This window comes from Chelonia mydas, chromosome 2, assembly GCF_015237465.2.
Source record: "Chelonia mydas isolate rCheMyd1 chromosome 2, rCheMyd1.pri.v2, whole genome shotgun sequence".
Taxonomy (NCBI): Eukaryota; Metazoa; Chordata; order Testudines; family Cheloniidae; genus Chelonia; species Chelonia mydas.
The window spans coordinates 261,114,485-261,128,488 of NC_057850.1; the positions used below are offsets into that span (position 1 = coordinate 261,114,485).

The 14,004-nt window shown below is 62.2% G+C and overlaps 1 protein-coding gene across 9 annotated transcripts; it reads left to right on the forward strand.

Moving 5' to 3' along the window:
• The first annotated feature begins 381 nt into the window (after positions 1–381).
• Positions 382–11,488, forward strand: LOC102946513 (transmembrane protein 176B). 9 transcript variants are annotated; one of them, XM_043541847.1, is made up of 8 exons: positions 382–475; positions 508–553; positions 5,989–6,204; positions 7,555–7,665; positions 8,212–8,268; positions 9,265–9,462; positions 10,218–10,328; positions 11,168–11,488. In XM_043541847.1, exons 1-8 carry the CDS (start codon positions 417–419, stop codon positions 11,264–11,266), a joined length of 897 nt encoding a protein of 298 aa, XP_043397782.1. In that variant the 5' UTR covers positions 382–416; the 3' UTR covers positions 11,267–11,488. The 9 variants fall into 9 exon arrangements, with proteins under 9 accessions (XP_043397782.1, XP_043397786.1, XP_043397781.1 ...); XM_043541851.1 differs by having other exon boundaries at positions 387–514; XM_043541846.1 differs by having other exon boundaries at positions 435–520; positions 5,988–6,204.
• Positions 11,489–14,004: the final 2,516 nt, after the last annotated feature.

Consider the following 14,004-nt stretch of genomic DNA (forward strand, 5'->3'; position numbering starts at 1 on the left):
AAAAAATTAGAATTAAAAATTCAGGGAATTCAGGGAATCCCAGCAGCAAATAAGAGAACTTGGGAAACTGCTCCGAGACCCCATGCATTCGGGGGGTAAGGGGTTCTTTGATTCTGAGGGGAGATACCTAAAATGTCTCCCTGAATTAAATCTCAGGGATTATCTGCGCTGGCAAGTTAAAGTGCCCTCATTTGCTGGCTCAGGGGTGCGTTAAACCACGCCCCTGGTCTTAACCCCGCCCCGATTTTCCCTTTAGCCCCGCCCCTAACCCTGCCTCCAGCTGCTGGACCCCACCCCCGGTCCATGTCCGCCCCCGCTCAGACCCCGCCCCCCGGCTCCGATTCGCCCCCGGCGCCAAGCGCCGCCCGCAGACCCGACTGGGGAGACGGGCAGGGGCGTCAGCGGACGCACGGCGCATGCTCCGTGCCGCGCGTTCCGAGGCAGGGCGGAGCGCGGCGCTGCGCACCCAGCTGACCGGGGCGGCCGGCGGGGAGTGCGGGGCTGTCGCGGGGCGGCCGGCGCGGAGTGCGGGGCTGTCGTGGGGCTGTCAGCGGTGAGTGCGGGGCTGTCGCGGGGCTGTCAGCGGTGAGTGCGGGGCTGTCGCGGGGCTGTCAGCGGTGAGGGCGGGGCTGTCGCGGGGCTGTCAGCGGTGAGTGCGGGGCTGTCGCGGGGCTGTCAGCGGGGAGTGCGGGGCTGTCCGGGGCGGACGGCGGGGAGTGCGGGGCTGTCGCGGGGCTGTCAGCGGTGAGTGCGGGGCTGTCGGCGGGGCGGCCGGCGGGGAGTGCGGGGCTGTCGCGGGGCTGTCGGCGGGGAGTGCGGGGCTGTCGCGGGGCGGCCGGCGGGGAGTGCGGGGCTGTCAGCGGTGAGTGCGGGGCTGTCCGGGGCGGACGGCGGGGAGTGCGGGGCTGTCGCGGGGCTGTCAGCGGGGAGTGCGGGGCTGTCGCGGGGCGGCCGGCGGTGAGTGCGGGGCTGTCGGCGGGGCGGCCGGCGGGGAGTGCGGGGCTGTCGCGGGGCGGCCGGCGGGGAGTGCGGGGCTGTCCGGGGCTGTCGGCGGTGAGTGCGGGGCTGTCAGCGGGGAGTGCGGGGCGGCCCGGGGCCGGGCTTGGCTTTTCAGCCGCTGGCTTGGACTCCGCTTTGGGGGAATCTGCTGCGGGGGGGGGGCTGCGACCTCCAGCCGCTCCCTCCCCACCTCTGACCCGCGGGGGCAGCGCCCCCCAAAGCCCCGGTGCTGCTCCGGGCCCCTCCACACCCTCCTCTCCCGCCGCGAGCTGGGCCCCCCCCCCCCCCGTCTGTCTGCGCCCCTGTCTCAGCCTGGCGGCTCCGGGGGGCAGGGACCTGCCCGGCTCCGGCTGCTGCTGGGCGCGGGGAGCCGCCCGTCGGGGGGTGGATCGTGACCCCGGCTGGAACGGCCCCGGGCAGAGCTGCTGGGGCCGGGCTGCGCCCTGCTGACCCCCCCCGGGGCGCTGGCAGGGCTCGGCGCTAGGCGCTGGCCTCGGGGGGGGGCAGGGCTCGGCGCTGGCCTCGGGGGGGGGCGGGGGGGGCAGGGCTCGGCGCTGGCCTCGGGGGGGCAGGGCTCGGCGCTGGCCTCGGGGGGGGGGGCGGGGGGGGCAGGGCTCGGCGCTGGCCTCGGCGGGGGGGGCAGGGCTCGGCGCTGGCCTGGGGGGGGGGCGGGGGGGGGCAGGGCTCGGCGCTGGCCTCGGGGGGGGGCAGGGCTCGGCGCTGGCCTCGGGGGGGGGCGGGGGGGGGCAGGGCTCGGCGCTGGCCTCGGGGGGGGGCGGGGGGGGCAGGGCTCGGCGCTGGCCTCGGGGGGGGGCGGCTGGGAGGGGCAGGGCTCGGCGCTAGGCGCTAGCCTCGGGGGGGGGGCTGGGAGGGGCAGGGCTCGGCGCTAGGCGCTAGCCTCGGGGGGGGGGCTGGGAGGGGCAGGGCTCGGCGCTAGGCGCTGCCCTCGGGGGGGGGGGGGGCTGGGAGGGGCAGGGCTCGGCGCTAGGCGCTGCCCTCGGGGGGGGGGGGGGCTGGGAGGGGCAGGGCTCGGCGCTAGGCGCTGCCCTGGGGGGGGGGGGGGGGGCTGGGAGGGGCAGGGCTCGGCGCTAGGCGCTGCCCTCGGGGGGGGGGGGCTGGGAGGGGCAGGGCTCGGCGCTAGGCGCTGCCCTCGGGGGGGGGGGGGCTGGGAGGGGCAGGGCTCGGCGCTAGGCGCTGCCCTCGGGGGGGGGGCTGGGAGGGGCAGGGCTCGGCGCTAGGCGCTGCCCTCGGGGGGGGGGGCTGGGAGGGGCAGGGCTCGGCGCTAGGCGCTGCCCTGGGGGGGGGGGGCTGGGGGGGGCAGGGCTCGGCGCTAGGCGCTGGCCTCGGGGCCGGGGGATTGCCAGAGGGAGGAGCGGGACTGGACGGGAAGCTCCAGGAGGCCTCTGGGGCTTTCCCACCGCAGAGCTCTGTTCCGCTTTCGGCTCCTGCCCAGCGCCCGAGCCCTGCTTGCCTGAAGGCCGGGCCGTGCGAGCTGAGCAGTACGTCTGGCGGGGACAGGCTCGGTGGAACTGGACTCCAGGGACCCAGCCCTGCAATTGGATGCGTGTGGGTGGATCAGGAAGCAAACCCGGAGTATCCGGCTGGGATTGTGCAATGTCCATTTCTAAAGAGCAGCCTGCAGGTTGTGGGGCTGGGGAAAAGGTCCTTGCATGCAGGAGACATGACGTTGCCAGGAGCTGTACGGCTGCCTCTTGAGAGGGACACGGGCCCAGCTAGTTGAAACGTGTTAACAATGAGGACCCACTACCGGCTTTCGGCTATTTCCATGTTAAAATGCACGGCCGAGCTGTCTTGTTGGCATTCTGCGTGGAATGGCTCTTCTGAAAAATCTTGCTAGAGAATGTAGGGTGACCAGACAGCAAATATGAAAGATCCGGAAAGGGGATGGGGGGGTAATAGGAGCCTATATAAGAAAAAGACCCCAAAATCGGGATTGTCCCTATAAAATCGGGACATCTGGTCACCCTAATAGAATGAGAGTAAAGCTCTCTGCATGTGTAAATGGCTGAGTGGGTGAAGTAACTGTGGGTAGGCAGCTGATGTGCAAAGACCGCCCAGCACTGGCTCGTTAAGAACATGAGTGGCCAGACTGGGTCAGACCAAAGGTCCACCTAGCCCAGTCTCCTGTGATGAGTGCCAGGTGCTTACAGAGGGAGTGAACAGAACAGGGCAATTAGTGAGTGATCCATCCCCTGTCATTCACTCCCAGCATCCGGCACTCAGAGGTTTGGGGACACCCAAAGCATTGGGGTTGCATCCTTGACTATCTTGGCTATAGCCATTGATGGCCCATTCAAATGTCAAAGTATAATTAGGCCGGCCAAAAAGGAATTTGAAGAGCAACGAGCAAAAGACTCAAAAACTAACGACAATTTTTGTAAGTACATGAGAAGCAGGAAGCTTGCTAAACAATCCGGGGCCCAGTGGACGATCCAAGTGCTAAAGCAGCACTCAGGGAAGACAGGGCCGTTGGGGAGAAACTAAATGAATTCTTTGAGTCAGTCTTCACTGCAGAGGATGTGAGGAAGGTTCCTACACTTAAGCCATTCTTTTCAGGTGACAAATCTGAGGAACTGTCCCAGATTAAGGTGTCATCAGAGCAGGTTTTGGAACAAATGGATAAACTAAACAGCAATAAGTCACCAGGACCAGATGGGATTCACCCAAGAGTTCTGAAGGAACTCAAATGTGAAATTCCAGAACTACAAACTGTGGTTTCAGAGGGGTAGCCGTGTTAGTCTGTATCAGCAAAAACAAGGAGGAGTCCTTATCGGCTATTATCAGCAGGAGGATAAACCGTGGTTTGTAACCTATCATTGAATTCAGCCTCAGTGCAAGATGACGGGAGGAGAGCTCATGTGAAACTGATCTTTAAAAAGGGCTCCAGAGGCGACCCTGGCAATTACAGGTCGGTCAGCCTGACTTCAGTACCGGGCAGGCTGGTTGAAACTCTCGTAAAGAACAGAATTGTCAGAAGCAGAGACGAACAAGATTTGTTGGGGCAGAGTTAACACGGCTTTTGTCAAGGGAAATCATGCCTCAGCAATCTACTAGAATTCTTTGAAGGGGTCAACAAGCATGTGGCCTTTGGTGATGCAGTGATATAGTGTACTTGGACTATAGACTCCACGTAGACTGTCTCCTGAATCTCCGCTGGAAACGTTACTCAAAGGGGGGTGGAACTATAAGCCAGGGGGGCAGACACACCAGAGCTTTCTTCCCTTTCTCTCTGCCCGTGGGTATTCATGACACTTGGAGAACGAAGGAAGCAGCGTTGGAGTGGGGGAGGGATCCTGACTGAAAGAAGTTCACCCGCAGAACTGCGGAAACGTGGTGAGAGCAGCTTGGCTTCAAAGTACCCTGGTTGGCGAAGTTAGGCAGGAGCTGCATTTCACTTTTCTTTTCCGTGTAACTGGTTCTTCCTTTTATGCCTCCTTACTCGTACTCACGTAAAATCTCTCTCTTGGTCGTTAATAAACTTGTTTATTGTTTTATCTGATCCTATCTTTGAAGTGCAGTGTTTGGGAAGCTCCATGTGGGACAGTAAGAATGTGCTTCTCATTTTTATGAATTAAATGACACACTTTGTGTCAGCGTTATTGTCCCGGAGATGGCTGGCCTCTACGAGACCTGCATTTCTGGGGGGAAATCTGGGACTGGGAGTGTGGTGGGGTCACCCTGCAATAGAAAAGCCAGCGTGAGTCGGGCTGGCTGCAACTCACCCAGACCTCGCTGGGAGTAACTTACCTTCTGGAGGCTGTGGGTGAGCAGACGAGGCAGGTGGCTACAGCAGTGAAAAAGGCACCCCAGGCTAGAGGGCAGGGGACACAACTACTCATGGGTCTGGATCTTGCCCTGGCTATGTCACAGTTACAGACTAGAGTTAAGGAGGCCTTGTGGCACCTTAGAGACGAACCAATTTATTTGAGCATAAGCTTTCGTGAGCTACAGCTCACTTCATCGGATGCACACAGTGGATGAAGTGAGCTGTAGCTCATGAAAGCTTATGCTCAAATAAATGTGTTAGTCTCTAAGGTGCCACAAGGCCTCCTGTTCTTTTTGCGAATACAGACGAACACGGCTGTTACTCTGAGACCTCTCCTACTAGAGTTAGTAGTTCTGCAACTTCACATTTGAGTTCCTTCCGAACTCCTGAGTGAATCCCGTCTGGTCCCTGTTTCCTTGTGCTCCCCGTCCATTTCTTGTCTTATACTTCGGTTGTCAGCGGGGACGTTCTTTGTTCTGTGTTTGTACAGCACCTTACACATTGGGGTCCTGGCACATCGAGTGTCCGCAGGATACATACCAAATCACTAATAATATCTTGGTCATTTTTAAGTGTGATTAGAAATTTGCTGGCACAATGGAAAGAAAATAAGATAGTGCTGGGAGGGGGAGGATGAAAGGAAATAGTTTTTCACACCACACAAGCTAGCCTGTGGAACTCAATGCCACAGGATCTAACTGAGGCCAAATTTAGCATGATTCAGAATAGACTGGCCGTATTTATGGATAATGAGAACATCCAGAGTTAGTGTGGTGAGGATTAGTGCGGGAAGGGCTATGAACCCGCCTGCTTCAGGGCATAAATTGACCCCTAACAATGGGGGAAAGGAAGGAGCTGAACCTGTGAGGTGATCCCATCTCAGGTTATCCCGTCACTGCCCACTGCAGGGGTTGCAGCCCCTTCCCTGCCACTGCTGGAGATGGGCCCAGAGCTGGTCCTGTCTGGTAAGCCCTATGACATCCAGCAACCGTTGGACCATTCCCAGGCCTCTTTGAAAAGGGGTCTTAGAAATGGCCCCTTCCCAGGCGGCCGGGAAGTGTTGGCATCGCTGTGCTCAGTGGGGCAGCGTGGTCTGGGGCTGTGCTAGGGGAACCTCCTGTTCTAGGGGGCGTGTTGGCGCGGGGGCTGCGCAGGTCGGGCATGCGGGTTGGGCGCTGCTCTCACTCCCCTCCCTGTTTCAGAGCGGGGTCAGGATGCCGACCAGCGTGGTGAAGGTGAATGACATGGAGGTTTCCACTGAGGGCTCGGACAAGACAGTCATCAACATCACTGTCAACCAGGAGTCGTGGCTGGCCTTCCTGGTCAGGTCCATGCTCCAGAGAAGGGCCAAGCCTTGGGCACCCACCAGCCAGGGCCTTGCCAAGGGCTGCTACCGCGGGGAGCAGAAAGTGCTTGGGGTAAGTGCCAGCGTGGCAGGACGGGGCTGAGATCAGGGCACCGCAGGGACACGCAGATGTGTAGTGGGGAGAGCCCAGTGAGCAGGAGCATGTCTAGAGCGGGAGTGCGGCTTCCAATCTGTTTGTAAGACCTCGAGGAAAATAGGGTCTAAGGAACAGCCAGCCTGGGTTTGTCATGGATAAATTATCCCAAATCAGCCGAATTTCCTTCTGGGACAGGGTTCCTGGGTGGGGGAAGCCGTAGACGTGATAGATCTTGATTTGGCAAGACTTTGACGCTGTCTCACATGATGCCCTCATAAGCGAACTAGGGAGATGTTGAGATGAAATTACCGTCAGGGGGTTGAAAGACCGAGAGTGTAGCTGTCGGTGGCTCTCTGTGAAACTGGGAGGGCACGTGCAGTGGGGTCCCGCTGGGGTCAGTCCTGGGGCGGGTAGGAGTCAATATTCTCATTAGTGACATGGAGAGTATTTACTTACCATGGATGACCCCAAGCTGGCAGGGGCTGCAGGCACTTTGGAGGACAGGATGAGACTTCCAGACGACCTTGACAAATTGGAGAACTGCTCTGAATTCAAACGGATGAAATTCAATAAGGGCAAGTGCGAAGAACTTCACGTGGGAGGGGAAAAAACAACTTCCCAGGCACAAAATGGGGAACACCTGGCTGGGGGGAGCTGGCGGCTAGAGAGGATCACAAAGTGAATATCCTCGAGAACATGATTCCGGGGTGGAAACGGCTAACCTCCTTCTAGGGTGTATTAACGGGAGTGTCGTATGTAAGACACGGGAAGTCACTGTCCCGCTGTATTCAGCACTGGTGAGGCCTCAGCTGGAGTCCGGGATCCAGTTCTGGACGCTGCACTTCAGGAAAGATGTGGCCAAATTGGAGAGAGTCCAGAGAAGAGCAATAAAAGCGATCAGAGGTCTAGAAAACTGGGTCTGTTTAGTCTTGAGAAAAGAAGATAAAGACAAGAGCCTTTAAATATGTGCAGGGCGGTTGGGGGTTGGGGTTAGAAAGAGGACAGGGATCCGTTGTTCTCCATGGCCACTGAAGGTCGGACTAGGAGCAATGGGTCCATCTGCAGCAAGGGGGAGTTGGGCTCCACGCTGGCGAATTGTTCTCGCTCTCAGGGGAGCTCGGCTCTGGACCAGGCACCCACGGGAGGAGGTGGGATCCCCGTCACTGGGGGTGTTCAAGAACAGGCTGGACAAACCCCTGTCAGGGCTGGGCTGGGCTTACTCAGTCCTGCCTCCGTGAGAACTGTGTCCAGCTGTGGGTGGGCGGGGGGGATGGGCAAGGCAGGCTGCTGTGTCCATCTGCTGAGTCCTGTGGGCTGATCTTGCAGGCCTGCCAGGTGCTGCTCGGGATCGTGTGCGGGGCCATTGGCGTGATGCTCTGCTTTGCGCCGCGCACGGAGGAGATCTCGTCGGGATCCCCGTTCTGGACAGGCGCTCTGGTGAGTCGGAGCAGCAGCTTGGCTCAGTCACTGGCTCCCCCGCTCCAGACACCACTCGGGCCTGTTCCTGGCAACGCTCCCTGGCAAACGAAGAGCCCGTGGGGCAGGATTTCTGCAGCTGCTCCTCGGCCCAAAGCTGGACCTCTCTCCCCGGGCGTGAGCTCTCGGGCTGGGATTCAGGGGGTGGGGGGTCTCTCTGTAATGCCCAAAGCGGCTGCAATTCTCAGGCTCCGGTGGCTGTTGGGGCTCGTTAGAGGGACATGGCTCGTCAGCGAGTGACCTGTTTTCCAGTCCCCTCTGGCATGGGCCAGTCTGCTGTCTGTCCTAATCCCCACCACACTGTGCTCCCGTGGGCCCCAGGGACAGTCGGCCGGCACGCACCTTCAGCCCTGGCCCAGGCAGTCCCAGAGGAAGCCCCAGGGCTACTGTCTGCACAGCGACCCCCTGCACCTTTGCTGGGGACCTTGGGGTGGGTGCTGGGGGTGAGGTCTCGCTCCTGGCAATGCCCCAGCCCACACGGCGCTCACCCTGGTTTCCCTTCCACAGCTCATCATCTCCGGAGTCTTTTGCATTGTGAGCGAGAAGCGTGGCACCGGCTGCTGGGTGAGTGCGTGCCTGGGGCGCTGGGCACCGGCTGCTGGCTCCAGGGGGCTCTGCCCTTTGTACTGAAGGGAAGTGCCCTGGGTGTGGGTCCCAATGACCGGCTACTCCCAGCCTGCCCCCTTTTCCCCATGGGGGCAGCCGCGCTGTCTGCACCCCGACGCCCGGATGGGGGGGAGCATTCCGGACTGGTGGTGCCACTTCCGGAAGGATGGTGACAAATGGGAAAGGGTCAGAAAGGAGCCACAGGGACGAGCCGAGGGCTGGGAAATCTGCCTCCCGTGAGGGGCTGCCAGAGCTCGCTGGGTTAGTGTCTCCAGGGGAGGGGTCGGCGGTGCCGTGAGCGCCGTCTGCAGGTGCCCGGAGCCCGGTCTGTGCAGGGGACGGGTCGGCGGTGCCGTGAGCGCTGTCTGCAGGTGCCCGGAGCCCAGTCCATGCAGGGGAGGGGGCTCTGTGACAGATGGCCCTTGGCTCCGACAGGCAGGGGCCAGACAAGAGCCGCTGGCTGGAGCTGAACCGGACCCGTCCCGGCTGAGAAATAAGGAGCCAGTGAATCCAGGCCATGCGTGTCTCTAACAGCCCCACTCTCGCTCAGCTGGCAGGGCTGGGCCCGATGCAGGAGACCTGGGGACAGGGCCCTGTGAGAGGCCAAGCGGGGTGAGCAGAACGGTCCTGGTGCCGGGAATCTACGAAATCCCTTCTACTGTGTGGCGGGGGACCAGTCTTACTGCACTGATGCCCCCAACCTCTTCTTGCATTTCTGTACACCTACCCCCCGGAGGCTCCGATGGGCCCCCCCCCATGTGCCATGCTCCCTCAGTAGCGCCCCACCTGCCGGTGGGTGGGGCTGGGCAGCCCCCTGCCCTGCAGTGTCCCCTCCTGCCCTGCAGCCACAGGCCGTGTGCCCCTGCCGAGCCTGGGGCTGGACCATGGTCCTGCGCGGGCAGGGCCGGGAAGCCGGTGCGTCTGTGCCTCACCCAGTGGGTCCCCTCCCCGCAGGTCTGGCTAGCCTTGCTGCTCACCCTGGCCAGCGTTGTCTCAGCGACCGTGGCTGTGATCATCGGGGCGCGGGATATGACGTGGTCTTTCACCTTCACCGAAGGCTCTTACCTGTGTGGCCCGGCCTCACCGTCGCCCACGGCCTCCGAAGATTTCTGGAGACCGCAGCACTGCAGGTTCGAGTTCAGGAGGCTTGAGGTGAGCAGCCCCCCTGGCGCGGTCACCAGTGTCCCCGGCCCCCCACGCTGCAGCAACGGGCCCCCTCTCTGCAGGCGCCAGCGTGGAGCTGGGCGGTCCCTCGCCCCGGCCGCCAGAGGTGCACACACGGTGCCCCGCCCGGTGGGAGACCCGTCCCTCCGCAGCTCTGCACGGGTCCAGGGGACTGGAGCCTCTGCAGGGGCTGTGACCTGCCGGTTGGCCAACGGTCACTTCCAGGGGTGCTATTTCCTGCCCCAGAGATCCTGTGCAGAGGAGGCTCAGTCCGGCTGGATGTCTGGGTCGCTGAGAGGCAGAGTTCACCCGACGTGCGTCTCCTCCTGCAGGAGTGGGAGGCAGCTGTGCTGTAGTGATCCGAGCCCCAGGACTCCTGGGTTCTATCCTGACTCTGCCACCAGCTGCCATGTGACCTTGGGGCTGGGTCCCTCCTCCTGATCGCGGTGTCCCTTGGGCGAGCCTTGGCTGGAAGGATCTGACGCACAGGCTCCGTACTGCCCCCTGGGGGCAGCCCCCAGGATGGCCTCCGAGGGGCTTGCCCCCCAGCAAGGAGCATGATCATTAGAATGAGGCCCATGGGTCTGAAATGAGGGACCAGGCCCCAGACAGAGCTGTGCGTGCTGCTCCGGCCGATCCAGCCGCTGTCCGAGCACGGAGCCCTGGGAGCTGGCTGGCTCCCGGCCCCGGGCAGGGTGGGGCCCCGTGACCGTGGTGCTGCCTGTCCCCTCCGCTGTTCCCAGAACCTGTTCCGGGGCGTGCGGCTGCTCCTGCTGCTGACCATGGCCACCGGCCTCTGCATCACCCTCTACTCCTTCCTCTACGGCTGCTGGGCCCTGTGCTGCAGGAAGCAGGTAACGGGGGAGCGGGATCATCTCTAGGGCAGGCTGGCTGGGCCCCAGGGCAGCCCTGGCTGAACTCCCAGCAGCGGGGGGCCCTGGGCCAGGGGCTTCCTTCTGCCTCCCCAGGACTGGCATGAGGGTTGGTGGGTCAGTGATATGGGGAGATGCACCCTAGTGCTGTATGGGGGTGGCAGGGGAGGAGACGTCCCAGCAGGGCTCCTGGATAGCTGAGATGGCCCCTCCCTGGGCTTCTGTGGAGATCCAGGGGACCCCCCCTTGGGGGTCCCCACAGCATGGGGCACAAGTCGGGGAGCAGTGGGCCTGTTGCCCCATCAGTGCCAGCTCCTGAAAGCTGCCGTGTAACCTGACCTGCCGTGCTCAGTACAAAATGGGTGGAGCGGAAGGAGCCGTCTGATTGGCTGGCAGAGCCTACCTCGCCTGGGGTGGTAGGGTAGCCCCCATCCCATTAGCATCACAAGGCTACTTGTGATAACGGAAGGGGCAGGCGGGCCTGGGGACCCCTTCCTGCTGCTCCCGCCGTCCCTGCATGTCAGCCCAGCCCCTGGGGCGCGCACTCTGAGCCCCCGAGCTCAGAGACCCTCAGTGCCCCGGGAATCTTGCGGGGGCAGAGCGAGGAGGGGTCAGGACCCATCTGCTCTCTGGCTTCTCCTCAGCAGAGGGGTCCAGGCCGCGGCAGGACTCTCCTCTCTGCCCAGGGGGGCAGCAGCTTGCCCAGGCGGTGTGCGCTGTGGCAGTGCGGAGCTACGGGCGCCGTCGCCCTCAGCTGGCTGCGCTATTCGGTGCTGGAGCCCTGAGCCCGCTGGAGCCTTAAACCTCTGCCCTGCTTTCAGGACTGGGCCGAGGCGACGGGGAGCAAGGAGCCGCTACTGTCCTCTGACTCCATCCTCCCGCCGGACAAGGAGAAAGCCCAGGTTGTCCAGGATATCTGAGCTCCCGGCCAGGCTCCAGCTTCGCTCTGCCGGGTAACCGCTCTGCACAGCCTGCATCCCTCCCACACCGCCCTGCTTCCCTGTCCTGGCTCTGGAGCTGGGGCATCCCACTGGTCCCTCTCCTGGACCAACTGTAGCCATGTACTAGGGCGAGGGTCTTCCCAGGCCCTGCTCTGACTAGGGCAGCCAGCTGCTTGGAAATAAAAGTCTCTCATGAGTGTCTGTCTTTGCTGGTCCCACTGGATCGCTGGCACTTGCAGGGAGCGAGCTGTGTGTGAACGGGAGCCCTCCACCCCGTACACCGGCTGCACAGCGCCTCCCGCCTTCGCAGGGGGGGAGGAAACGAATGCCAAGCAGGCCACGCGGAGTGACTGATGACGCTGCAAATAGAGGAATAGAACCCAGGAGTCCTGGCTCCCAGTCGCCCCCCCCCCCACTCTAACCATTAGACCCCATTCCCCTCCCAGAGCCATAATAGAACCCAGGAGTCCTGGCTCCTGTTCCCCACTCCCTTCCCAGAAAAATACACCCATGATACGTGCTGATGCCACCAGAGGGCTCTCGCCGGCCAAGTTACATCAAGGTGGGTTGAAGGGCAGAGAGGGGGAAGGGCTCTGAGCCCCCCTGCTGGGGGGCACAAGCTGAGCCTGGACTGAGGGGGTTGGAAGGGATCCCCAGTGGGCAGCTCCTGTCAGCGCTTGCCCGGGGCCGGGTTCCAGGCACTGTCCTGGGATGATGCGTGAAGGATACAGGGAAAGCAAGATGGCTCTGGAGATCAAACGAGGCGAGCGGCGTGCGGCCGAGAAGTGGCTTGGCTGGGGGTGCAGCGAGTGTTCCCAAGGGGTCAGGTCCATGTCACTGCAAACCGCAGAAAGGACTGAACCCCCTGTGCCAAGCCGGCTTGGGAGCGTGCCATGAGGGTGTGTCTGAGCCACGTAACTGCTGATCGGCACAGAGCAGCGCGGCTGGCAGGGCGTATGGGATATCAACGGGGTCAGAGCCCCATTGAAGGACAGGGGCCTTGCTCTCTGCTCTGCCCCCGGGCAATGGTCCTCGTGCCTGTGCTTTCTGGCAGGGCACAGCTTGCCAGCCCTGCGGGGCCAGCTGGAGACAGGGACTGCATCACCCTGCCCATTTCCAGAACCAGTTCCCGGGGTGCTGGGCTTCCCGCAGGGGCCCCCTGGAGCCAGCCAGCACCAGTCCCACTACTGTGCGCTCTCCTAGTGTGAGCAGGCGGTGAGATCTGGGGCGGGGGGGAGGGGAGAGATGGGTAGGGGGCTGGCTGGGAAGGGCAGGGCTTATGGCAACAGTCAGCAGCAAGGAGGTGCCCCCAGGGGCAGACACTACAGGGTGTTACCCGGTTCCCCCTCCTCCTTGCCCCCATCCCAGGGATGGTCCTGTTCTCCCCCCCGCTACCACTGCTCAAACCATGTTGGGAGCTGCCGGCTTGCCCCTGCCCCGTGGCTGGCGATGCCATCAGCTCCCGCAGCAGGAACACGGTGCCCAAACTCAGGGGCTTGCAGGCGAGGAATGGAGGCACCAACTCTCCTGTGCTCAGGCTGTCGGGCTGCACGGCCTGCAGCCGGCTAATGGGGGCTGTGACCAGGCCTATGCGTTGGTGCCCCACAGAGCCCAGGCCAGGGCCTGTGCGTGCAGATCGCTGCTCCAGGAGACAGTTACCCAGGCTCCCTGTCGGCCATGGTACATTCGGTACCCGGGGGCTGGTGCTTCCTTGTCTTGCTCCTTGTGCAGCCACCTACAGGAGTGCTGGGAGGGGTCTGGCGCTTTCTGATCTGGTGCCCAGGGTGAGGGAGGTCACAGAGCAAAGGGCAGGGGAGGGCCAGGCCCTGTGTTCTCAGGACAGGCTGGCGTGTCCTTGTCTTCAGTGTCGGAAGGAGTGGCCAGCTTTCCTCCCGACAGAAGGGTACCAGCAGGGCCTGTGGGCTCTGTTCCGGGGCTCATGGCTAGTATATTAACCAGTGATTTGGGGGCGTGGCATGGGAGCAGCAACGTTTGCCAGTGACACAAAGGCGTGGAGGTTAGTTTGGTGCAGAAGGGGCCGTGAGGGGCTCAGAGACCCCAGACCCAGCTGGGCGAACGGGCGCACAGGGAACCCCTACTCATTGAATGCAGAGTAAGACACGCTAGATGGGGAAAGCGCACCTCCCCGTCTGCCTGCGGGGGTCCAGATGACCCGGCTCAGCCCTGGACAGGGCCTGGGCGTCCCCGCAGACAGCTCGACGGAGATCTCCGCTCCACACGCCGCCGGGGTTCAGAAACGCTCGTGTGATGTCGGGATTCAACAGGCCTGGGATGGACGGGGAATATTTGACTCCCTTCACACCGATCAGTGGTGCTGCCAACCCCTGGATCCTGTGTCAGCCCGGGGCTCCCCTTGTAGCCAGCCAAGGGCAGCGAGAGGGATCAAAGGGAAAACTCCCCTGCAAAGAGATTGAACCGACTCAGATGGTTACCACAGCGAGCAGACGCAGGAGAGGGGAGGTGACCAAAGTCTATAAAATAACGACTGGCCTAGACAAGGAGGTTGGGGGCTGCTGTCCCCTCGTTCTCTCATCTCCTCACTCAAGGATGCCGGGACTTTGCATGAAATTAAAAGTTGAGACATTCAAAACTGATCAGTAGAAATACTTGTTTACTGAAGACATAACTCGCCTGCGGAACTCACTGACACAGGACCTAGTTGAGGCTAAGAATTGAGCATGATTCCAAAAGGGATT

Bases quoted from the DNA above. Each gene is read 5' to 3' on its own strand.
- LOC102946513 (XM_043541847.1), top strand. From the start codon at position 417: ATGCTCCGTGCCGCGCGTTCCGAGGCAGGGCGGAGCGCGGCGCTGCGC. The intron at 6,205-7,554 runs GTAAGTGCCAGC...CTGATCTTGCAG, and splicing joins GGGAGCAGAAAGTGCTTGGG to GCCTGCCAGGTGCTGCTCGG. The intron at 8,269-9,264 runs GTGAGTGCGTGC...CCCTCCCCGCAG, and splicing joins AGCGTGGCACCGGCTGCTGG to GTCTGGCTAGCCTTGCTGCT.